The sequence below is a fragment of the Punica granatum genome, chromosome 5 (genome assembly GCF_007655135.1).
Source record: "Punica granatum isolate Tunisia-2019 chromosome 5, ASM765513v2, whole genome shotgun sequence".
NCBI lineage: Eukaryota > Viridiplantae > Streptophyta > Magnoliopsida > Myrtales > Lythraceae > Punica > Punica granatum.
The window spans coordinates 30,960,326-30,985,146 of record NC_045131.1 but is presented as its reverse complement, the minus strand read 5'-3'; the positions used below and the strand labels follow the sequence as shown (position 1 = coordinate 30,985,146).

At 42.5% G+C, this 24,821-nt stretch overlaps 6 protein-coding genes across 9 annotated transcripts; 3 read left to right on the top strand and 3 right to left on the bottom strand.

Moving 5' to 3' along the window:
* Window positions 1-74: 74 nt before the first annotated feature.
* Window positions 75-1,255, top strand: LOC116207847. The gene has a single exon (XM_031540953.1). The coding sequence runs from the start codon at window positions 520-522 to the stop codon at window positions 1,099-1,101; it is 582 nt and encodes a 193-aa protein (XP_031396813.1). The 5' UTR covers window positions 75-519; the 3' UTR covers window positions 1,102-1,255.
* LOC116207845 (BTB/POZ domain-containing protein At5g17580-like) lies at window positions 941-4,366 on the bottom strand. 2 transcript variants are annotated; one of them, XR_004156979.1, is made up of 7 exons: window positions 4,137-4,366; window positions 3,858-3,969; window positions 3,523-3,723; window positions 3,351-3,426; window positions 1,615-3,216; window positions 1,257-1,442; window positions 941-1,046 (listed from the first exon to the last, which is right to left on the bottom strand). XR_004156979.1 is itself a non-coding variant. In XM_031540951.1 (5 exons), exons 3-5 carry the CDS (start codon window positions 3,558-3,560, stop codon window positions 1,591-1,593), a joined length of 1,740 nt encoding a protein of 579 aa, XP_031396811.1. In that variant the 5' UTR covers window positions 3,561-3,723; window positions 3,858-3,969; window positions 4,137-4,366; the 3' UTR covers window positions 1,407-1,590. The 2 variants fall into 2 exon arrangements, 1 of the variants encoding a protein (XP_031396811.1); XM_031540951.1 differs by lacking the exon at window positions 941-1,046 and having other exon boundaries at window positions 1,407-3,216.
* A 154-nt stretch (window positions 4,367-4,520) lies between these two features.
* LOC116207844 (pentatricopeptide repeat-containing protein At1g08070, chloroplastic-like) lies at window positions 4,521-6,754 on the bottom strand. The gene has a single exon (XM_031540949.1). The coding sequence runs from the start codon at window positions 6,720-6,722 to the stop codon at window positions 4,941-4,943; it is 1,782 nt and encodes a 593-aa protein (XP_031396809.1). The 5' UTR covers window positions 6,723-6,754; the 3' UTR covers window positions 4,521-4,940.
* A 74-nt stretch (window positions 6,755-6,828) lies between these two features.
* LOC116207846 (APO protein 3, mitochondrial) lies at window positions 6,829-8,935 on the top strand. Its single transcript, XM_031540952.1, has 2 exons — window positions 6,829-7,330; window positions 7,695-8,935. Exons 1-2 carry the CDS (start codon window positions 6,951-6,953, stop codon window positions 8,548-8,550), a joined length of 1,236 nt encoding a protein of 411 aa, XP_031396812.1. The 5' UTR covers window positions 6,829-6,950; the 3' UTR covers window positions 8,551-8,935.
* Window positions 8,936-14,162: 5,227 nt separating this feature from the next.
* On the top strand, window positions 14,163-17,080 carry LOC116207353 (protein ENDOSPERM DEFECTIVE 1). 2 transcript variants are annotated; one of them, XM_031540259.1, is made up of 6 exons: window positions 14,167-15,645; window positions 15,877-15,996; window positions 16,111-16,227; window positions 16,351-16,440; window positions 16,542-16,649; window positions 16,760-17,080. In XM_031540259.1, the coding sequence occupies exons 1-6, from the start codon at window positions 14,518-14,520 to the stop codon at window positions 16,829-16,831; spliced, it is 1,635 nt and encodes a 544-aa protein (XP_031396119.1). In that variant the 5' UTR covers window positions 14,167-14,517; the 3' UTR covers window positions 16,832-17,080. The 2 variants fall into 2 exon arrangements, with proteins under 2 accessions (XP_031396120.1, XP_031396119.1); XM_031540260.1 differs by lacking the exon at window positions 15,877-15,996 and having other exon boundaries at window positions 14,163-15,645.
* A 247-nt stretch (window positions 17,081-17,327) lies between these two features.
* Window positions 17,328-20,891, bottom strand: LOC116207355 (uncharacterized WD repeat-containing protein C2A9.03-like). 2 transcript variants are annotated; one of them, XM_031540263.1, is made up of 10 exons: window positions 20,736-20,891; window positions 19,996-20,145; window positions 19,688-19,855; window positions 19,500-19,586; window positions 19,258-19,392; window positions 19,068-19,178; window positions 18,848-18,939; window positions 18,533-18,638; window positions 18,172-18,258; window positions 17,328-18,081 (listed from the first exon to the last, which is right to left on the bottom strand). In XM_031540263.1, exons 2-10 carry the CDS (start codon window positions 20,131-20,133, stop codon window positions 17,668-17,670), a joined length of 1,338 nt encoding a protein of 445 aa, XP_031396123.1. In that variant the 5' UTR covers window positions 20,134-20,145; window positions 20,736-20,891; the 3' UTR covers window positions 17,328-17,667. The 2 variants fall into 2 exon arrangements, with proteins under 2 accessions (XP_031396123.1, XP_031396124.1); XM_031540264.1 differs by lacking the exon at window positions 20,736-20,891 and having other exon boundaries at window positions 19,996-20,158.
* Window positions 20,892-24,821: the final 3,930 nt, after the last annotated feature.

Below are 24,821 nucleotides of genomic sequence, written 5' to 3'. Positions count from 1 at the left end.
AACTATTAAAATATCTGAATTCGACTGATAAGAAAACTTATAGTCCCACTTTGGCATGATTGTAAAATTATGGAGTATCTTTTACAACAATAGGGGGAAAGAAAAAACGTTGTGCTAGATTTTGAAAATTTGCCAAAAAGGGCTTTTCAATTTTACAGTTCAGTTTTTCCTTTTGGGGGTCAGAGCTGTTGGGATTCCGAGTACCCATCAGCCCAACTAACTTGCCCGGTTTGTTCGGTTTCCTTCCTCCTCCTCCTCCTCCTCCTCCTCCGTCCTCTGCATCCCCCGCAATTCCCCTCCACCATTGTTGGATCATCTCATCCCCTGCCTGCCTGCCTGCCTGCCTGCCTGCCTGCCCGCAACATCCCCTAACCAAACACCCACCCAAATTCTTCTTCAAGGAAAAGGAAAAAAAAGAAAAACCAAAAAGAAGAAAAAAAATACTAACCCAAGAGAAAAGGAAAGAAAACGATTAGAAATCTTCTAATCATCCATTCATTCTTCCTGTAGTTATTGTTAATGGGAGAGAGAAGGGAAGGAGATGCAAGAGTTCATGTGATCATATGCCTCCTAATCCTCTGCATCCTCGCCGGAGGAGCCTTCCTCTGCCTGTACATCTTCCTTCCAGCAACCGAATCCTCTAAGTGGTATTACCTCGCCGGGATTGTCCTTGAAGCGATCCCTTGGGCCTTCTGGCTCTTTACTTACCTCTACACATGCTTCAAGGCCCGAGGAAGAGGTGGTGGTGGCGCTGGAGGAGGGATCTCCCCCAAGGGGGGTGGTGCCGGCGCTTGGAAGCCCCCTTCCACTCGCACCAACAGCAGTGCTGCCGGTTCAGCGGCTGCCCCGACTTCGCCGGTGAAATCCCCTGCAGGCGATGATGCCCGACATGTCCATTTTGGGGAGGTCGTTGTGGTGGGGAATGACGAGGACGATGGTAAGAACAGGTTGTCAGGAGGAGACGGGTCAACAGGGGGCGGAGGAGGAGCAGGACGAGAACACAACAACAATGGACCAAGCGCATTGAACGATGCAGAGCTCTCCGTCTGTTCTAGGGAGAGTGAGATGCCATTAAAGTTTGGAGCTTCATCTTGTAAATGAACATTGTTTTTGTGCAAAGGTGAACATGAAAAAGAAACTTCCGAGTCCCTCGTCTTTCTTTTTTCTTCTTCATTTATGAAAAGCAGAACATGTGATGCTAGAAATCTCATCATAGTTTCCAAAGAATAAGAATTGATTCGGTAAAAGATCTTCACCTTGTAATCGAATCATTGCAAGATACATTTCAAATTCGAAAACCGGATTCCTGTTTCTGATGTGCTGGCATTTTTCACCCGAAAAGAGAACGAGCCGAAACATATCATCGTTTTAATGTGTGGTGTTGAAGCTGAATAACTAGAACAAGAAAATCGAATGTGATGGAAATTCTTTCACCGTGTGTCCTGCAGACATATAATGGATAGGTTGATTTGCAGAATTAGTTCAGGAAACTAAGATTGAAAAAACTAATGCAAGCTAGTGCATGTTTAGAGAAACGCATCAATAATGGAAAAGTTAAGATCAAGAAAGGTGGTCACATAGGCTTGGGAACTACTCTCCGTGCCTGGGATGCACCTTTTTCTTCTTCTGCACTTGGCATTTGTAGTCATGCGCGCTGCTGATGCACCCGAACTTCCTCTTGATCTCGCCCCACACGCTTAATTTGTGCTTCTTCGTGGCACCTCTTCGATTCCCGTTATTCTCAATCTCCTTCCTCATGATTCCGCACTCCCTCTCAAGCTCCACCACCTTGTTGTTCATCCTCATCATCTCGCCCCTCAGCTCTTCCTCTCTGCAGGTCACTATCCCATCGCCTTCCTCTTCTTCACTCTCATTTCTTGAACGGTTCTCTATCCCGCTAGAGACCTCCTTGGTGACTGCATCTCGCAGCTTCAGCTGCTCGATGAACAGAACCTGAACCACAACTCTCAGAGGCAGTCTCTCGTTCTGTGCGGCATGCTCGCATGCTTCCTGTGACATCTTCTGACAGTCCAAAACCCGACAAACCTCTTCTCTCTCCGATTCTGTCAGGTATCTGTGCTTGTCCAGGTAAATATCAATAGCTTTGTAGATTCCATCAGAGCTCCGATCACTACCCAAAGAAGCTGCAACGGACATCTCTGCTAAGGATACAAAGGTGTTCATCTCCAAATCTACATCAGCTGCCACCTCAGCGAGGAAATCTTCTATGAGATCTGCCACTCTCGTGATTCCCAGCGCGCCTGAACCTGTAACTCTGCCGTAGAAGTTCTTCAGTATCCTCTTCACACACCCAATATCGTACTTTGCTCCCTTAGCATAGCCTTTAAATGGTATGCGGAGGTCTTTGACTGTTGCCTGATCGAGCTGTTGAGCGATCCTGACCTCCAAACCATCCCTACAGTTGGAGCTTGCTTCTAGGGAAATTGAATACCTTAGCATTTCAAACAATAGAGGGCACTGGATTAGACCCCTTTCTTCAGGCAGGAGTCTCTCTATCACTTCAATAGCTTCTCGAGGAGAATTCTTCTTATAAACTGAAAATTTAGTTTCTTCCCCTTCAGAAAAGCCATTGAAAACCCACCTCCTCGCATATTCACAGAGAGAAGCAGCCACATAGTCCAGAGGAACTCCATGAAGTTTCATGGCCTCAATGATGGGCTCATAAAAATGCACAGGCAGGGTCGTCAAATCCTCAGACTGCCAATCGTGAACAAAGAGCTTTCTCCTTGCATTCGGTTTACACTCGTCTTCCTCATCCACCTCCTCACTGCAGCCATCTGATCTCAAGTTCTTGATTGGCTTCCCAAGAAGTCGAGGGTCCATTATCGCCTTTGCAGTGATCGACTCCAGGCAAGCATCTATCAGCCCGAGGCTAGCAGCGGGGGGGATGACTCTGTCTGATAGTAGCAGGGCTCTGATGGTCTCATTCCAGCTCGGGAGGGTTTTATTTTCAAAGAAATCAAGGGCCTCCCTAAGTAAGTTGTTGTTGCAGTGATCCTCGGTCATTCCCAGATGGGAAGCAAGGCAAATGAGGGGCAGGATATTTTCAGCGGAAAGCTGAGGATCGAACCCATGACAAAATCTCGCCACGAGCTCAAAGGTTTCTGGGTCAGCTGGAATGTCCCGAAGGACATAAGAGACCTTATTCTCCTCGAATAAAGAAGCAAGCTTTGCTGATCTCGCTGAAAGAAGTTCCTGATAAAAATGCAACTCAGCTAGCTTACAGCATGGAAATTTTTGAATGAATAAAAAATCTAGTGTGGCACGGAGCTACTGGATTCATTTAAATGGGAAGTATCATGGAAATTTTGGGAAATTAATGATCTTACTCTGTGCAAAGTGAAAGGGACATTGCCAATTATGAGCCGAACTTCTGTTGGGGAGCTAGACTTGGACTTGAACGACCTGGTCAGAGACAGTAATTGCATATTCATGCAAGAATGCAGAAAGCAACTAGTCAAACTAGGACGAAAACTAGATATTAAGGATCATGTCAGTCACCGAGAAGATTCTAATTCCATGTGATACTTGCTGGACATTCTGCTGAAGAATGAATACGTCTTTATATCTCCTGTCTTCTGCTGAGCAGGGTGGAGCTAGTACAGAATAACTCGAGAATGGTTTCCTGCTGCTTTTGTTCCTTCCTCTCCACAAATTTCTCCAGCAAAAGATGGACGCGATCAGATCAGGTTAAAGGACCACCTAACTCAAAAAAATTCAAGCCGAAACAAATACCTGATACTTCAGAAATTTGTAAAAAGCTTATTCCAATGTTGAGTATATGAAGAATAATCTACCCCCTCTTGATATCTGAAAAGTTATACGAGTGGGCTTACAACATAAGAGAAGCTATCAGATTTGGCCTGACAAAGTCCGAAAAGGATGATATACTTGTCCAACTGTTATTGAAGTTTGAAAATGTTCGATGGCCAAGATGAAAAGGACGACCTGCGACAAATATCATAAAACTGAAGATCAAACTTGTGGGTGCATTCATGGTTGGAATAGCTGCTAAAAGAGACAGCATGATGACAGTAAAGTAAGCTAAAAGGATGCATTCATGAACCACGAACAGTATCAGATGAAGAGAAGAGGATAACAGGAAGGCCTACTACCTTAGAGAGATGTTTGAGCTCTGCAAAAGGGTTGATGGAGGCTGCCACTAAAATTGCTGTTTGGGCTCTCTCTCTCTCTCTCTCTGTGAGCGGAGAGAGTGACGGAGTCAAGAAGTCTGAAAAATGACATGTGAACGAACGTTCAAACTCAGATAAAATGCTCCCTGAAATATGGGGAGTCGGTTACTCAGAGTATCAGATTTGGGGAGAGAATTCTGTTAACGGTAAAACAAGGTTTGCTCTGACCGCTTAGAAATGGTTTTCTTAGTCCAAATCAAGTTTTGCAATCTTTTTCTTCTTTTGCTGGATAAAATAAAATAAAAATAAAGATAGATCATGCAATTAATCTTAACAGTGAATGTTATTTTCATTTTTCTCCTTTAATCATCGAGAAATTAGAATGGTGAGCATTTCATCAATTATACATAGACAGTACACTGTACATACATACACCAAGGGAAAAGGCAACATGTATTACTACGAGCTTCAGCTGTGATGTTTCTTTTCATTCCTTGGAAGAAACAGCTTCAACATTCTCATCGGACCAATTATGTTCGATCTAGTCGTAGAACTGCTGGTGCCACAAAATTTTGTAGATCTCATCGGAATTCATTTGCTATTTCTGTATCATTTTTTGCATAAGCTAGATCTCTTCCCGGGGAATTATGACAATTTTGAGCACCGGTTTCAAGTTGATGTTCCCTTAATTCTTCCTCCTCTCTTAACTAGTTCCAATCCTGGATAGCTTTCTCTCGATTCCATGTGTGTTTTAAGATCCCATATTTGCTCTGTACACCTCAAAGATCAAATGTCTTCTTGCCCGTAGCTTTTCAAGTGACTCGCAAGATTCTCCAGAAACTTCCAGATCTCCTTCATTTTGGGGTGCGACTTATCTCCCTTCCTAAACTCGTGGACCTTGCCGTCGAGCTCAATTGAACTACACCCAGGAACCTTCTTCATGTACCTTTCTTTCATTGACTTTCTTATCCTTATGGCATCCTTCCATTTCCCTTCTGAGGAATACATATTGGACATCAGTATATATGCGCCCTCTCTCTCAGGTTCAATCTCCAGGAGCCTCTTCATCGCACGCTCACCAAGCTCGACTTTCCCATAGATTCGACAGGCTCCGAGTAAGGCGCCCCACACAAAGGCATCGGGCTCCATTGGCATCCTTCTTATAATCTCTTCTGCCTCAGCAAAAAGTCCAGCCCGGCCAAGAAGATCGACCAAGCAGCCATAGTGCTCCGGTTGGGGTTCTAAACCATAAACGCTTGACATGTTCTCAAAGTGTCTCCGCCCTTCCTCTACAAGCCCTGCATGACTGCACGCAGAAAGCACACCTACAAAGGTTACTTGGTCTGGCTCTATTCCTGTTTCAGACATATCAGAGAAGATATCCAGAGCCCATTTTGCTTCTCCATGCATAGCTAGTCCGACAATAATGGCAGTATAAGAATAAACATCCCTGAGTTTCATCCCTTGGAACACATTGAGGGCTTGGCCTATGCTTCCACATTTTGAATACATATCGATCAAAGCATTCCCTATGAACCCATCAGCTCTAATGTCATGCTTATCGATATATGCGTGGACCCACTTTCCTGAGTCAAGCAACCCCAGATTCGCACAGGAATTTAGAACACCAACTAAAGTCACATCGTCCGGCCTTACGCCTACCCTCTGCATTTCCTTAAAAACTCTCAGAGCCTCCTTAAAATTTCCCTGCTGGGCTAGCCCCAGGATCACGGAATTCCAAGAAACCACATTTTTCACGGGCATGTCCTTGAAAACCTGGTGAGCAAGCGCAGCATCACCGCATTTCAAGAACATGTCCACCAATGCATTCCCCACAAAAACATCTCTTTTTACTCCATTCTCCTGAATATACGCTTGCAGCCTTCTTCCCAAGCTCAAGTCACCCAATTTAGCACAAGCAGAGAGCACGATCACCAGCGTCCGCTCATCAGCAGCAAAACCAGCCTCACACATCTTGAAGAATGCCCCGACCCCTTCCTTCTGTAACCCCATCTTGACGTAGGCCTGAATCAACGTCGTCCATGAGACTACATCTCTGCGAGGACTTCCTTCAAACAGTTTACGAACATCGCTCATGAGCCCGCAGACAGCATAGGCCCTCATCAGAGTGTTACTCACGTACACATTAGAAGCCAACAGTCCGCTCTTGACAGCGTGCGCATGAACTTGTTCCACTTCACTCAAGGCGCGTGCCTGAGCACACGCCTTGAGAACGAACGGGAGAGTGTAGTCGTTGGGAAACAAGCCCTTCAACAGCATCTCTCGATAAATCGCCACGGCCTCTAAGGAAGACGAGAGGCCCTGAATGATGGCGTTGTATACGAGCTGGGTCTGGAGCGGCGGGGTTTTGACGACGAGGGCATGGACTTGTTTGATCTCTGAGGGGGATTTGCATGATTCGAGCACGGCAAGGATTGAGGATTGCAGCGATACTGTGTCTGAAGCTTGGGGAACAGCCAACGCGGGAACACTTGCCGACAAATGGTGGGATGGAATTTGAAAGTTCATCTTTATAAGAATTACAGAGCGGTTGAAGCAGCATGACATGAAGAAGAAGAAGAAGAAGATTGATGGTCAGAGTCGCTGCTGTCAGTGGCTATGGAGGAAAACCGGGAAGAACGTTGAAAATGGACTGGGCCTCTGATACACTGGGCCCAGTCTCGATTTCGCAGCAGAAGCCCCAGTTAGCGCTGTACTGTCTGATCGGAGGAGCGTCTTCTTCGCCGCCGGAATTGTAATTGACAGTGTTCCCGTCATCAGAACCCATAGCCGAAGATGCTTGCAAGGGTGAAATCTCGAATCCCTTCTGTGACTGTGAGAGCCCTCAGATGCGGATTCAGTGCCAGCTATTCTGTCGCAACCAAGAAAGCCTCGACTTCCTCGGACGATCAGCTGTACACGGACCTGCCGAGGCCGCCGAGGACCAAGTCGGAGAGGAAGCCGCATCCCACTCCCATGAAGGTGCTGATTCGGAGGGCGAAGGAGGAGAGAGAAGCTAGAAAGCTACAGCCTTGCCGGATGCTCGAAAACCCCCCTGACAATGGGCTCCTCGTCCCCGAGCTCATCCCGGTCGCACACCATATCTATCGAGCTCGGGAGTCCCTCCTCAAGGGCTTATCCGAGCTCGTCCGGTCCATTCCCGTACAACGATGCTGGTTATCAACTAAACCTTTTCGCGACTTATCGAATAGCTCGGCTCGAGTTCCATTTGGTTTTCAACCTGTAGAGCAGGCACATTACTCATATCATAGATTGGATGTGTTTAGTCGTAGAAGGATTCACCTATTGGAGTTAATTTAGCTGCGGATATCGGAGCTGTGTTCTTTGTGTTACTTGCATTGCTGATCCCTGAGCCATTATCGTGTTAGATGCGGTCTGTGTCGTAAAGGAATTGATCGATTTGTGATCTCGCGAGGATATGTAAACTGAAGATGATAGTTGCTCGTACAATCTGTTTCTCAGCTTGGATATGAATTATAGATCTTGTTTTGGTAACATCGGTTGTTTGTTGCCTCTCAGCTTCTGTTCTGAAGTTCATGTCGGTCACACTGGTCACGAGATCCGGACCTGCACCGGTCCAAAGAGTGGTCTCCGAAGCGCTACCCATGTATGGAGAAAGGGAGGAGTACACGATGTCGTCTCCTTCCCTAAATGCTTCCATCTCTACGATCGTGTCGGGAAACCGAGGGTCGGGCACGATGAGAGGCGCAGCATCCCCCGGATTCCTGCCGTTCTGGAGCTCTGTGTACAGGCGGGAGTGGACCTGCACAAGTACCCTTGTAAGAGAAGAACAAAGCCTGTGTATTGTATTGAAGGCAGGATTGTTGATTTTGAGACGGTAGCGCAAGCAGATGAAATACAGGATGAAGCACACTTTCCGGATCCTGTCCCTGGGTATGACATTCGAACGAGTGTTGATGCTGAACAACTGGAGAACGATTCAACCGATGAAGTGAAGAGCTTGAAGGAGTTGAGCGGCGAGACACTGGAGTTGTGGTTTGAGATGGTCAGAGGAGCGAAACAGATCATGGAAAGTTACACGGTGTGGACATGCGGATACTGTCCCGAGGTGCAAGTAGGCCCGAAGGGCCACAAGGTGAGGATGTGCAAGGCGTCGAGGCACCAATCACGTAACGGTCTCCACGCCTGGCAGGAAGCAACGATATATGACGTGATTGGTCACAACTATGTGTGGCACGTAAGGGATTTAAACGGGTCTGCCCTTGATAACAACCTGAAGAGGTTCTACGGTAAGGCTCCAGCTATTGTGGAGCTCTGCGTGCACGGTGGCGCATCCATCCCTGATGAGTTCAGGAGTATGATGAGAGTGGATGTGGTCCCACCGGATCGAGATGAAGTCGATCTTGTCGCCTGAGTTATGAACCGCAAAGATCGAGCAAGAAGACTGTCAAACTCAAGCTCTTATCCGGGTTCCTTTTGAGAAAAAAGGTACAAGCATGCCTCGGCTCACATTCATCCAGTCCTGCCAACAAGACCGCGGTGACTCGAAGAAAGCCGACGGCCATTTTGTAGCAATTTCATACTTCTATGTATAGTCTGTGTAACGCCATTTCTATAAATACTAGCAGATGGATTCCCCGTAAACTACTGCATTAGCCTGCTATGAGTAATAAATAATTCGAGAGTGTATCCGCCATGTAGTAGGTGTCGAAAATTTGTATATATATCTACCCAAGAATAGTTGGCTTGGCCCAACAATAATTATATTCAAACGTCTTATGAAGTTTTGTGGCAAATAAGTTAAACTATTCAATGCTCTTTCCATCTGCTATGGAATTATGCTTCAATTGCGATCGGGTGAAACTTGGGATGCCTTGTCTTTCTTCATTTCCACCTTGGGTTACAATGATTAGTAATTAATTATTGCATATTTTGACCATTTTACTTGGCCCGTAAAGTGATGATTTTCTTTAACAAAATTATTTGAAAATTTTAAATGTTCATTTCAAAAGCTGACTGGATTAGTCAATTTACATAAGTTTATCGTCATATCCACGTGCTAATAAGCTCATTCATTCATTTGTTATAATTTTTATTAATTATTTACTTACATTATGTAGCAAGAAAGAAGTGAGGAATTTATAAAGAAAAAAATAAACGAGCAATTTCTTTAGACTATCTTCGGCCACGGTCTCTAGTTCGGTCCGTAACGTCCAGATTCATAAAAAAAAAAAAAAGTTGAGAAAGCGTCTCTCCGCTGGGAAAAAAAATAGGTGAACTGGGTTCACGATGGACTTAATTGCAAGAATAGTCTAAGGAAATGGAAAATTTTCGGTTTAATCCCTAATAGATTTGGGTCTGTGTCAATTAAGTCTATTTTAGTTTATGAATCCTTTGTTTAGATATCTGCGAGCATACCTGTTCATGAATGCTGGAATGGACTTAATATTCGTCACTAAGTTAATAAGTGGTATTATAGAATACCTTGGATCTTTGTTAGATTTAATTCTAATCATCCCATAAAATCAAGGATTTGTTCTTATACTAGTACTTTTACAGGACTGTTCAGGCAAGGACCACGTTGGATACTTTGGGACGAAGTTAATTACACCATCTTGATCTACGAAAGAGCACTTCAGGTATTGGAAGAACAAAAGAAAGAAAATTAATGAAATTCCTTTGAAAGTTTCATGAGTCGATAAATACTTCCATATCACAAGTTAGGCTATCCGTTAGATTATACCTATTATAAGTTTGGTATTGTGTGTAATTGTTATGATGATAGCACTTCTATTATGTAAATGAACTATGAGGACGTAGATTGCATGAAAAATGTACATACTGCATGTATGAGAGTAGTAGCCTTGAGTTTAAAAGACCATGAGTTGTTTAGAATTTTGTATAATTACTTTTGTGAAAACGAAATAGAATGTAGCCTTGAAGATTGCAAGGTTGCAACTTGTACTATGAGAACTTTAGATGGTTATTGGACTAGTCCGCACTGTTTAGAGCCTGAAACTGATGGTAGTGAACAAATTGAAGAAGAAGTCGAGTTGGAAGCATTCGAAGAATTTGCGAACATAGAGTTAGAGTTAGAGTCATCTTTAGATAGTGAGGAAGAAGTTGCATTTGTGAATAATTTGTTTGTAGATTCTGATTAATAATAAGAGTTTTTCGGAAAATGACGACTCCAATAAAAAAGGAAGAAATGGATGAAAGCCAACTTGAAGAATACTATAAGGATGTAAGACTGCTCATTGATAGATTTGATAATATGAAACTTGATGAGAACCCAAAAGGAAGAAAGGCTTTAGAAAAGAAATTGACAAGTTGGTAAACATTCGACTTGATGCTGTGGAAAAATCCAAGAAAAGCCAAAAAAGAATCAAACTTTCTAACCGAGAACGAGAACTGGAAAAAGCTTGGCTAAAGGCCAAGACCCCATACATCCTTGATCCAGCTAAAAGAGCTTCTAATTAAGGGGCAACAAGTTCTTCAAGTAATCTAGCGCAAGATCTCAGGAGATCCTTGGGATTGGTGGAAAAAAACCCTGTTAACATTGATGATAGGAATTCAATGAATTTCTTACAACGAAAAGAGCTATATATCAGCATAATTATCCACATAGAATAAATATTGAGTTTGTTCCGGGGGTAATCCTCTAAGGTTGATAGTAACCCCGGGTACTTTTCTAGATTTTGGTTGTGAAAAGCATGCATCCAAGAGGATCAATGAGTGGCTCACTCTGATTCGAATGATAGCCAAGGCATGTGGCTATTAAGCAGCCGCTAGCTACAAGCTATGTGAGGCAACTTTAGTCGGTAATGCTAAAAAATTCTGGAAAAGCTTGTTAGAGCATACCGAAATAAAGGAGCATATAGACCAAGAACTCACTTCAAATGGGGTTTTGGCTATTGCAGTTGATGCCTTGGAAATGAATTCTGTGGATTCTTTCTTTCTACTGTGACGGTAGAAGCAAAGCAATCCTTGAATGCTCTGATGAAGTTACAAATATGTGATATGTGTTTGTTTGATAACTGTGCCTGTGAATTTCAGTCATACTACTAAAATCTGGATGTAGCATCGCAAAGGTTCATCTCAGAATTATTTTTTGCTAAGCTACCAAAACCATGGCCAGAAGTAGCAAAGAAAGCCTTTGATCTACTCCTCAACGAAGATAAGATAGTTGATGGCCTTGGAGGAAGAATTCAAGCGGTTAAATTCGCTATGCGCAAAGCATGCACAAAATTGCAAGTGAAAGAAGCCGCCAAGAAGCTTCCTTACTTGAACAAGTGTTGTTGTTCCTAGATTAAGTACGTTGTAGGAAGGTATGGTTAAGACACCCATAACATATCTAGAAAATCTGAACATCGTCATCGTAGGCCCAAAAGAAGGTTCGTAGGATACAAGAGGAGAAAGTTGTTTCAACCGAGAAGAGAAATGTCATTTAAGCCTGATAGACCTTCAAAGTTTATGAGGAAAAAGACTAACCTAAAGGATAAAGAGCCAAGAAAAAGCATGGTAGAGAACTAAAATGTCCCAAGGAAAACCACCCTTGAGCAGTTTTTCTTGCTGCTGGATTTGTGGGTCAAAAGCTCGCAAAGCTGATACCTATCCTCAAGGAATCAGCGCTGAGAAAATCTTTGAAGAATCTTTCTTCAAGATGAGGATCTAGTCTGTGAACCCGTCGAAGAAGATGAGATCTAAGACCTAAATTCTGAAGTTGAATCTATTTACGAAGTAGTCTAAATACGAGATTGACTTCGAGGAAGATTCAGATCTGTGGACTGCATCAATGTTTATGATGCACACGAATGAAGAGTTGGTTCCAATCAACTATGCTATTGCAATGGAGGAATCATTCCAATACGAAGATCCATCTGAATCTATATTGGAATGGAAGTTGCCGGTTATAGGCATCAAATCTGTTTAGAAGACTTGAGGTTTAACTTCGAGTTTATAATGGATGTCTCATAGTCATAAGCAACTTCGCAGGCTGCTAGTACTAAGCTAGAAACACTAGATGTACCCTTGATTGATATGGCTAAAATAAAAGAAATTATGAGAAAAACAAAAGGAGTCTTTAGCTATATTCATATTGGGTTAATCTAGAGAGGACTAGGGCCGTTATTCTACCTATCGGCGAATAATTTTGTGATAGCAGCTGTTTTAGATAAGAGATAGAACGATATCAAAAATAAGCTGATATCAGGGATACATACCAATCTTGCCCATGGCCTTGTGTGGTTTTAAGCCCATCCAAATTATTTGATGGCTTTGAACGAAAAGTGTTTGGGAAATTCTCTTACCTCAAGGATTAAATCCTTAAAGGTGGACAAGATGAACTCCCAAGCCAAGTTCCTAGCTTGTTACACTAGGATTATCTACAGATTGGTAAATACAACTAATCTAAGTGTGAAGTACATCACAAAGATGATAGACTTGCTTGAGGAAGGTTCCAACAATTACAAACAATTCCACAGAAAAGAGGTAAATCCACTAGAGTTGACTTGGCCAAGAAATTAGTTAATGACAGAACCTAGCGGCTCCTCTCATGCAATCATTGCATATCAAATTCACCAAAGTGGAGGAAGGATCACACTTAACCTAGGCCAAAGCCTAGGTTAGATCCAATTTTTTATTTCAAAAATTTGAAAATTTCTAATTAATTGCCTGCCAATCTGCATAGAAGTGCAAGCCTACATAGATGGTATAACTTAGAAGATACTTCATCAATATCTAACAATAATCTAGGATAAGAGACAACAAGACCCTCTGTGGACTCAAGATCCACAAATAGAATGATTATTGGCTAGTTTATAAAGAAGCAAGAGCTGAGCAAATCTTCATGCTCATACATATTCTTGAGGTAGTAAAGGTAATTGAAGAAATTGCGAAAAAGAGGTTGATACTTTCGATGAAATCTGAGAATTAGGGGAACCACCCTAGATGGCATCTAAACCGACTATGTTTAGTACTCGGGTGGCTGGAGTAAACACCTATGTGCCCTTGGAATTTAAATTTCCCGAGTATTATCCATATGCTCTAGATGTGTTAGTTCATAAGAAATATTAAATATAGATATTTTCTTACACTATTCTTATATTTCTTTGAAATTATCATATTTCTATCTTAATTATCATAATTTTTGATAATATGAATATTTATTTTATTTTAATTAAAAGTGCGGTCCAACCCATTGAACCCCTGGTTGGACTCATAAACTCATGAACTCATACCCCTTCCGATTCATCATCCGATCCGGTTCTGATAACACTGGGGACAAGGTAACATACAATTTTCCAAGTTGTTCACCGCAAGGATCAACACATTTGTTTATGAATGGTAGATCCAATGTTTCAGTGAAATTGGTATAAGAGCATATGAACATCATTTCATCAAGTTTCTTGCTCTTGTTATTCCGCATTTTTAAATTTGATATCAAAGCCTGGTAGAAAGTTCTTTCTTTCTTCAAGCACTTAATTGAAAAAGTCAAAATCCTGGGGACTAGTTTGAAAAAATAGCTTGACAAGTGGCATCCATTGAATGGTTAGCCCATAGATGAGGTGGTGTACTGATTTCATGTAATACCATCTCCCCAGGGTGGGGTAATCTTAGAACCATCAAAAGTAAGTAAGTAAATAAATAAATACCATTAGCGGTGATGGTCTAGTGATTCTAAATTCACTCTTATATGATTTGGAGACCTTCAGGTCTCGAGTCGAATCCCACTGAAGACATATGTTATGGTCGGTTTTTGGGCTTGAGCCTGGAGTCATATTCAGCTTTTGTAAATTATATTAGATCCCTGATGGTGCTACACTGATGAGGTCAATACTTGCATTGATTGTTCAGTTCGTCTGAAATATTCGCGATTGAACACGAGAGTCCTAATATTGCGTAGCGGGGGTGATAATATTGTCATCACTGCTGTTCACTATAGTAAAGAAATAAATAAGATGTCCTACCGACAAAAATAATAATAATAATAAATAGGATGCCTTCTTTTTTGAAAATCGGACCGTTGCAGCTTTCTTCCCCTCCCCGTCCCGTCCCGTCGGCCCAACTCCAACGGCTAATTTCCATCCCATTCTCCATCTTCCCCACCGCTAGATTCGCTCACTAACAGCGCCGCATCACTTCACTGACCGACAGGAACCTGAAAACTCACCCGCCGGGGGAGACACAGAGAAGGAAAAAGGTGAGCATCCAAACCCCATCACTCATCTTGCTTGGGGTAATCCGGCAACCGTGTCTGAAGGTTCAAGATTCTCCTACCATCTCATCTCCTCTTCGGTGTCTCCACAATCTGGCATCGGCGGGACTCGTTCGATCGTGATTCAATTAATTTCTGCACCGGGCGCCACTGAGCACAATTATCATGAGCGGATCCACGGTTGAAAATGACGCAACAGCCCAACATCCGCCAGAGGCGGCGGCCGCAGCAGCTCCTTTGCCTCCGCCACCTACCCAGCGGCGGCCCCGGGTTCGGGAAGTCCGTTCTCGATTCATGTCCCCTGTTGTCTCTTCATCATCCTCTGGCGATCTCCACCTCCCGACCACCAAGTCTCCAGTCCCCAAGCACGGGACTGACACGCAGCCCCGGCAGAATCAGCAGCACGGTCGCTCAACCTCTGCCCAGAGGCGGCGCCAGCTGGAACTGGAGCCTCTGTCTCGGGCCGATGAGAACAGACCCGAGACCACCCGCAGCTTAGATACCCCACTCGCTGGACCAGCTAAACCCACCACCGGCACGTCTGTCCACAAGAGACAGCCCCTGCCCCGCTCCGTCAAGGAGAATGGAGACCCTGAAGCCATTCCCAGAATCTCGAGCCGGAATCTAAGACCCGACACACCGACCGTCAGTACCAGCATGGACAGGATTGGGTCTTCTAGGCTGAGGCTCACTCCCCATCACCACCACAACCACAGTCTGCAGCGGTCGATTAGTGCTGGGGCCACAGCTGCCGTGAAGCTGCTGCACGCTACCGGGATGTCCATGTCCTTCTCCAGTCCTAGCGGGAAAGCTAGAGGTGATGGGAACTTGGGCCAAGACTCCGATTCAGATGCTGACATTAACAGCGAAAAGAACTCAAAGTCTGTCCAAGAGATGCGGTCTTCTATGCCAGAGGCAGACATGGCGAACAGATTGCTAGAAAGGACCGGGAATAGGACTGGCATGGATTCTTTGAGAACTTCAGGTTCTTCTCCTCGCTCTCGACCGGTCAGTTCCCCGCGTTCGAGCTCTGAGCATCCCATGCGAGCAAGTGAGAGAGTGGTGAATAGCCTCTGCAAACAGCTTCCGACGCCTATCAATGTGGGGAAAGTCCCTCTGCCTCCGGTCCCACCGTGCGCAAAGCCTGGGGCAGATGCGAAGAAGGGAAGGAAAGTCTCAAGCCATCAAGAGGATGTTCACACTCTCAGGCTGCTGCACAACCATTATCTGCAGTGGAGATTTGCGAATGCAAAGGCCGAGGTTTCTATGCAGGCTCAGAGAAGAGAAGCCGAGGTTTGTCGTCCCTTGGGCTCCGTCTCCTTTCTATCATCTCCGAAGAAAACTACAACTTGCAGGAGACTGCTGTCTGTGATAGTTTCATTCTGTCAGATAAAGCAAATGCTAGATAATTGGTGTTTATCTGATGCTCGTCTTTGTGTACTATCGGAAATCAGGCCAGTTTCATTAAAAGAAAAAAATGTGCAGGTCCTTATTCAACTTTCTCTTCTGTCTTCTTCTTTCCAGCGGATGCTTTATTCTCTGAGTCTTAAGATAGCAGATATGTATGATTCTGTGAAAAGGAAACGTACAGAACTAGCAACACTGCGGAGAATAAAGAATGTATCATCAATACTCGAATCTCAAGTAAGATCCGCAGTTTGACAGAAAACGCTTGATATTCTGTGTTGTTCCTTTGCTGCTTCTGCAACAATGCCGTCATCGGAGTTCAACTTACACGAAAATTGTGGTTTATGACAGACGCCGTATTTGGAAGAGTGGTCTGCTCTTGAGGATGATTACTTGGCGTCCGTGTCGGAAGCAACTCAAGCTCTTCTGAATGCTTCATATCAGTTGCCCGTTGGTGCCAACGTCAGGGTAAGGTCTTTTATCCTCCATATTATGGATCCATCGTGTCTTTACATCAGAAGAAAGACCAAAACTCCTCATTTTCTTGCAAGACCACAGATGATGGATCGGATTATTTTGTATTTAATACAGGCTGATGTCAGAGAAGTGAAGGAGGCGCTTGCTTCAGCTGTGAAGATCATGGAAGCAATAACCATTCACGTTCAGAGCTTTACAGCAAAGGTACGAAAGCTTGGACTTTCAATGAAGCAATCCTCAGCTCCTGGTGTTTACGAAGTGTTGTTATTGCGTGCTTTTTCTATTATCTGTTTATCCATTTGCAGGCCGAAGAGCTGGAGGTATTCATTTCGGAACTAGCAAGAGTGGCAGGAGGAGAAAGAATCCTCGTCGAGGGGTGCGGGGATTTGTTACACAGGACATACTTTTCGCAAGTTAGTCTCTCTAAATCTCCTCGGACAACTCGAGTTTGTCCGTGTAATCCCAGATCATTGCTGTCAACAGCTCATGCAGATCAGTTCTAAACTTTTGGTGTGCTTTTCAGGTTGAAGAGTGCAGCCTCAGGGGCCAAATAATCCAACAGCAACAAAAGGCTATGATCCAATGCAGCGAATAGAGGCTGCTATCATTCCTCGTCAAGAATGCTCGACATGTTCTCTTCGCAATTTGGATCCTGACCAAAATGCGCAATCCAAGTACAGTGCGAGAATTTTGTTCATGTTTTGTTTGGCGATATTTAAGGGGGGGAAGAGATTTGCTTGATAACCATCTCCAATGTGATTCTTTCATTCTTTCTCTACGAGGCCCTGTAAATAAGTTTGATCCAATAAGTACTACTGAGTGCCGCAATATTTGTTTCCACATTCATCACTTCTCAACATCTCCGATTTACTGCACTGCATGAAAAGTTTACAAGCTCATAAACCTGAGCGGATGGCAGCGTTTCCTCAACTTGTGAAAATTAATAGAAAACGGTACTTCACATCACGATAAGATCAACTAGGCCATCATTCTGGGCGGACTGATGGCGTTTCCTCCACTGGTGTCTCACTTCACATCCCGATAAGATCCCGACACTATTGATAGCATGAAGTCGAAATATTCGGACCAAATTTTGACTAAAGAAAGAAAACTCCTTATTCACATCCCCATAATCAAACGGCTATAAGTTCAGTAACAAAGTTCCATAATATCAACTAATTCAAAGATTAGCTAGCATATACACAATCATTATCGTTTTACGCCTCACAGAACAACCATCCTCCTCTCCCCTATAACACTGACATTATTGAGACCCTGAAGCACCACAAGAAGGTAGAAATTGAACCATAAAGCTAAAAACATATTGACCCCCTTCTTCAAAACATTTATGCCAATGGGGTCACTGTCCCTATCTGCATGTACACCACCCAAAGGATAAACACTCCATGCATACATTTTATGAGGATGATTTCACAACACGGAGTCGAGATATGAGTATTTTCTGGATCTGTTGTACTGAAGGAGGCTACCATAGGTGCGGTCCCACACTCCAATGAAAAGAGACTCGGTGTCTGGGCTAAATGATATACCAGAGATCTCCCCAAAGAAGTCAATCTCCTGCTCCTCCTCAAATCCATTCTTCACATCATACACGTGCACAAAATCTGCGGGCTCCGCCATAGCCATGAACTGCCCGTCAGATGAGAACCTAAGAGACCTGATGGCTCCGATATTTCCCTTGAGCACAGCTAGTGATTTTGACAGGTTCCGGACATCCCAAACTCGGCAAGTCTTGTCTTGATTCCCTGTTGCAAAGATGCGGCCATCTGGGTGCCATGAAGATGCAAAGGAGAAATCCAGGTGCCCCACTAACGGCATTACCACCTACAATATGAATTCGATCTTCAGATAAGAATGCCAAAAAATGGAGAGAGATATATATAGAGAGAGCGCGAGAGAGAGAAACAGCACTACCTTTCCTGTTTGCGAATCTACCAACATCCCGTCAGGGTCATCACCCACGATAACAAGAAGCTTACCATCAGGACTCATAGAGGTATGCTGTCAAAAAAAAAAATACAAGATTTAAACTCAATACTACAGAAAATAGCAAGGACCCATCCAAACAACTGATCACGTGGACTAAATCCTGAATCCAATTTCCATCCTCTTTGCACAAAGCTTGTGATATCGAAGGATGTAACAGCAATTAAAAGGCAAAAGTAAATAGTAGGTAGCTAGCAAAGTAGAAGAATAAGTTAAGCATTAACTGGCTGGTGGGTGGTAACACTAGCGCATGCATATTAATGAATAAATTCACACGAGAAGAACTTACATTTACTGGCCAAGGATAATTAAAATGCTTGCAAAGCGTAAACCTCTCCATATCAAAGTCCCGGACTCCACAGTCATTATTTGATACCATGAAATGCACTGCCCCGCTGATAAACAAATAACAGAAAGTAAGTTTCCATGCAATATACAAACCTCTGCTTTATTGCATCCTTTCCGTTTTACTAAACTTCTGTCATAATGAGGAAAAAAACTCTAAGTAGCTTACAGTTTTTCCCACTGAGGAAGCTAAGCATTATAACTACTTATGTGCACAATCAATAAGTACGAGGTAGCGGGAAAGGGCGAAATAATGAACCTTGGCCTGTCATATATTTCAACTGCATTTGTAATGGCATTATCATCATATGTTGTCCTCGAACAGAAGCTAACACCAGGCCGGTCCAAATGCTACAGCCAAAAGATGGAACCATTCATAAGAAATGAAAAATCAAGTGATCACCAGTAAGGACGAGAAATGATACTTAGCATCAAACAAGAGCATGCTCATGAAAGAGAGTGAGAAAGACGAAGAGTACCTTACAGATAAGCTCCCCTTGAAACCCCCCAGCAATCAAGAATTTATCACGTACAGCGAGAGTACTGACTTGAGTTTGAGCAAAACCCTCCAAGAGACTGCCAGGATGTTTCTGGAAAATGTAGCAAAATGAATTATGGCACTGCGAGGTTTCAAGACAAACAATCAATCTCATACAAGCACATATCTACCTCGCGGGGAGCTACATGCCGATAAACATCAAGGACTTCAGTTTTCTTGCATGTCAATGATGACCAGTGGATGATGGAGAAATTGGACATTAGGTAAACATCATGCTTTGTGGTTGACCAAACTAAGTTCCTCAACTGCAACAAAAGGAAAATCTTCAGCCAAATATACTCAAGGAAGAGGATCAGAAACCAGTACGGGATAGATTCATCTTCAGAATGAGAAGAGAGAATGTCCTTCATACTTGAAAATGAAGAATTGTTGATTTCACCGATTTAGTATTTCGCCAGAACTTGTAGTAATTTCCATCTCTCTTCGTTGGTTTACACCCCTAAGAACATTTGGAGAGTTAAAAGGACCGCAATAACATGACAGTGATTAATAAATGTATGACACCGCATACTATATTTGTAGCACTCAGTAATAACGGACCTTTTGGGAACACTCTCCTGATTGTGGCACATTTTCATAGTTCTTGTACTGCTCAAGCCTGGTTTTCCTATATTGTTCCCGGGTGATCCTTAATCTCTCCCAGGGGATTCCCTGTATATCTTTTCCTCTCCTAGCATCAGCAGCTGATATATCTGTCTTCTTATCGTCCTGCAAGAAATGATCATCTTTCACCGAGATTCCAGGAAGATACAACAACACGTCTCCCTGAAGTAAATTTAAAAATATCGCCTAAAATATCCCTCTCTAACTTTTTTGACACAAAACTCCACCAAAGCATCGGGCCTTACCAAATGGGCATAGTCATCATCATCGTCAGTGTCAGAGTCACCCATTACTCTGCCCTGAAAATATATTTCATCATCCACTACTCCCATGTCATGATCATCAGCTGCATTCTCCATGTGATACTCTTGGTATTGAGACATGGTGCTGGAAAACTGAGAAACTTCCACGATTGAGATACACAGAAGATCTTACAACCGCGTACTAATACAGATAAAAGCTAAGAATTTCGGATAAACTGCTCCATGGACAAAGTGGAATCAGACTTTTATTCGATCAAGTTCATCAAAATTTCTTCAATCATAAAGCAACAACTCCGAGCTAAGTCAGCCATGGACACATGTCAGCATCTCTACAAAATTAAATAATGTGTCAGCCATGGACACACATGAAAAATCAAGCAACAAGGTTTACCTAATCCAATTATTTTGTCAATCTCTTCTCTTCTCTTGGTTCCATAATCAAAAGGGTAAATTAAGAAAAATCCAGGAAGATAAACAAGCAACAAGACGCAATAGTTCTAAGCTATATCAGTCATAATTCATGAACCCAGGTCAATGAGCAATACGGATTTCACAACCTAGCATATAAAAATCTTTATCCTGCTAAACCAGAAAGCTAAGTACTTCAACCGTAGCAGAAATCGATCGACGGAAGCGATTCGAAAGGGAGAATTAGGTTAGGGCAGAGCTGGATTTGTTACGGGGCCGAGGAGCCGCAAAAAGGAGAGAAATTGAGAGCTTACAGGAAATCGGGGAAGGCTCAGGGACGAGAAGAGAAGAAGATCGAATCAAATCGGTCTTGAATCGATCAACGATCCATTGAACTCTGCAAGCAAAGCATAGATAGATTGGACCTCCCAAAAACCAGCCTCCCTTCTCTCCTATGGGTAAACTTCTATCATTCGCCCAAGAGACAGGATGGTCCCTTCTGGCTTGACGGTCCCGTCGTCCTCACTACCGGCTGTACCCAGTTGAACCGGTAAAACCCTTCCCAGAGAAAATTGCGATAATTTAAGTTGATTTTCATATGAAAAAGACTCGTGAAAAAATCTATAGTTTTTTTTTCTATAAATAAATTTTATTTTATCAATCAATGGATATAAAAGATTTTGATAAAATAAAAATTTTATTTTATCAATTAAGCAGGTGCCACGTTCTATATATATAAACTTCCAATTTGTATTGTTAAGCGGAATGTGAAAATCTTTCAAGTATTTGCTAATATGGAAGAAGTAGTTGGTTATGGTAATAAGACGATCCATGTATACAAATGGATCCTCACATTACAAATGCAATCAAATCCTTTTTTTTTTTTTGAATTTATTATAAAGAAGGTCGTAGACTTAATATAATGAAATAAAAGTTCAGAAATAACTTAACTGTTTTAAAAGTAGATAGTTTCTAAATTAATGACGAGACTGCATATATATTCTTTTAAGGTTTCACTAAAATCTAGGGTTGCTTGACAACATTTTTATGTGTAATTGCAGAAGCTGTCCATGAAAAGGCAGATGAGTCGCAGGAAGAACATCTTCATCTTTCGAGTAGTGTAGTTTCTGCCTGCCTGCAGCAAGTCTCTTCGAGAGACAAAGCTCATTTGGACTGTGGGCAAATTTTTGAATATTATGTCAACTTGAACTAACTACAGTGAATTACGTCTGAAGTACATGATGTTCTTCTTCTAGATCTTCCAACAGTCATGTACCAGCCCTCCTCAATTCGATTCCCTGGTGAGTAAAATCTGTCGTATCACATAATGCTTTCTTCATTTTGCTCCAGGCATTCAATTTTTTTTTCCTTTTTCCATCTACAACAATATCATTAGTCTTCAACTTACAAAAAAAAATAAAAAAATCTGCAGTTTACTTTAGATCAGATGTGATATTTGGATAAGGAGTCCACTCTCACTCTCGAGGATGATTACTTGACATTCTTGTCCGAAGCAATTCAAGCTCTATAAAACACGTCAGTTCAGCTGCCCATCGGTACCAATGTTGAGGTAAGGTCTTCTACCATCCAGATCACAGATTTATCGTGCCCTCAAGTTAGAAGAAAAGCGAAACTTCTAATTGCATTTTATATTTGGAGCCATACCCTGAAGGTGTGGAAGCTTGAACTTTGCTTGCAGCATTACCTACTCAGCAGCGAAGGAACGTTGTTTCTTGCATATTTCTCATATCGGTTTGGTAGCTCTAATTCCAGGCTGATAAATTGCAATTACAAAGCACTCATTTTGGAACTAGCAAGAGTGGCAGAAAAGGAAACAATTCCAATAAAATTGTGGGAATTCGTTATGCAACAGATTATACTCATCAAAAGTTACTATATCTTAGTTTCCTAGGGACAACTGGAGTTGTCCGATGTAACCAGTGTAATCTTATTAGGTCAGTCATGTTCATGGATCCTGCAGATTAGTCCTCTTTGGTGCTTTCTGGGTGGAAGATACAGCTTGAGGGACCAAATAATCCCATCTGTGTTCGTTTTTTTCATCGCAATTTATATACTAAGCAAAATATGATAATTCGTCAACACAATTTAGATGCTAACCAAGAAAGAAATGAAGAGGGCCAAGATCCTTCATAGCAAACTCTCTGCAAGGCAGTAATTATGGACTGAAAAGGTGCATCTGGAGTCCTAGTCAAGATGGTATCATCAACATAAACCAAGAGATAGACGAGATAGTGCGATTCCTAGAGTATAAAAAGAGCAGAGTCGGCCTTGGAATCAAAGAAACCAAGGTGTTGAAGATAGGTACTAAGTCGCTAAAACCATGCCCTAGGGGCTTGCTTAAGTCCGTATAGAGAACAACGTAGTCTGCATACATAATCAAGGCTAGAGGGATTAGTGAAACCATGAGGCTGTGTCATATAAACTTCTTTAGTGAGGTGTCCATGCAGAAAGGCATTCTTCATATCCATCTGTCAAATCAGCCACTAAGAGGAGACAATAATAGACAGAACTGTCTGAATGGTGACTGGCTTGATAATTTTACTGAATGTCTCCGAATAATCAACCTTTTCCCGTTGATTAAAGCCCTTTGCCACTAAGCGAGCCTTGTATCGATCAATGCTGCCATTGACTTTTTGCTTGATACGGTAGACGCACTTGCATCCAGCTACATTCTAGGCTGGAGACAGCATAACAAGATCTCAAGTATTATTATGAAGTAAGGCCAAATATTCATCTTGCATCGCTGCTCGCCAATGGTGGTTCTTACGAGCCTAAGCAAACTTATGTGGTTCCTATATAACAACAAACACAAAGAAAGCCACAGGGTGGCGAGAAATAGTATATCGAGGCGGAGGCAGAGTTTCATCCTTGGATCGGGTAACCATCCTATGAGTGTTTTAGGCAGCAGGCACAACATCAGGACCCGAAGTATCCTCAGCCAGGACTACAGCTGTAGACTGGTCATGAATCTTAGGAGTAGGAGTTGTAAGATCAGGAGGTGTAACGTAGAGCCAATGGACTCATAGGGTTGAGAAATGGATGGTGGAACTGGAATATGAATAAGTAGATCGGTAGAGGTACCGAAGGAGAGGGAAGGACATCTCAGAGCACATGCGGAGCTTAAAGCGAACTTGCCATTTTCTACCGAGATAGGCACACCTGACCTGAATGGAAAGTAATGCTCATTGAAAACAACCTGAATGGATATGAAGAGACCACCAATGGCGGGGTTAAAACACTGATATCGTTGATAATGGTAAGGATATCCAAGGAAGACACGAGGTTGGGACCGAGGTTACAACTTATGATGAGTATAAGAATGTAAGTATGGATAGCAGAGGCACCCAAGTACGCGTAAGTTAGTGTGACCATGAAGAACCTCATAAGGAGACTTGAAAACAAGGAATTTTGTAGGTATCCTATTGATAAGATATACAGTTGTTTCAAAGGCATAATCCCAAAATTTCGTAAGAACAGAAGAGTGGGAAAGTACTGTCAGACCCATTCGACGGTATGGCGGTATTTGCTCCTAGTTGAATCGTTCTATTGAGGAATGTGAGGACATGAGATTCGATTTAAAATTCCATTATTCTGTAGTTCATACTAAAAATCTGCAGAGAGAAAATATTTGATTCAATGTCCGTAAAGATTCTCAATTTGGAGACGAAATGCACAAAAAACGTGAAGTACATTAGATCGAGATTTTAGGACATAAAACCAAGAGAATTTACTATAATCATCAAGAAAATGAATATAGTAATGATTACCAGTATGAGAGGCAATCGATGCGGGACCCCAAATGTCGGTATGAACAAGTTCAAACAAAGAGTTTGTTTTATTAAGAGTAGGTGGAGAAGATGTATTTATTATTTTCCCTCATAGAACATACACGATCAACATGATCATTATTAAGAGAATAAGGACTCAATGCACGACGAACAATAGGAAAAGATGAGTGACCAAGGCATTGATGCCACAAGACACTGGAACCAGAAGAGGAAAGATGAGCCTAAGGACTGCCAGTGCGCCTGTCTCTCGAATGGAAACAGTAGAGTCCATCTTTAACCAACCACTCATGAGCTCTCGGCCTGTATGAATATCCTTCACAATGAAACGATCAGGATGAAACTCAAAGAAATAAGAATTATCTTTGGCAAATTTGGATATAGATATGAGGTTTTTGGAAATATATGGCGCATAAAGAATGCGATTCAAGTGTAAAGGATGCTCAGAGAGTTTAATAGTAGAGGAACCGAAAGCAAGGACTAGAAGAGATTTATCATCACCCACAAAAACATGATCTGAATTTGGGGTATCGTCACGAAGACTAAGGTTAGACTGGTTTGAGGTAACGTGGTGTGTAGCACCTGAGTCAATGT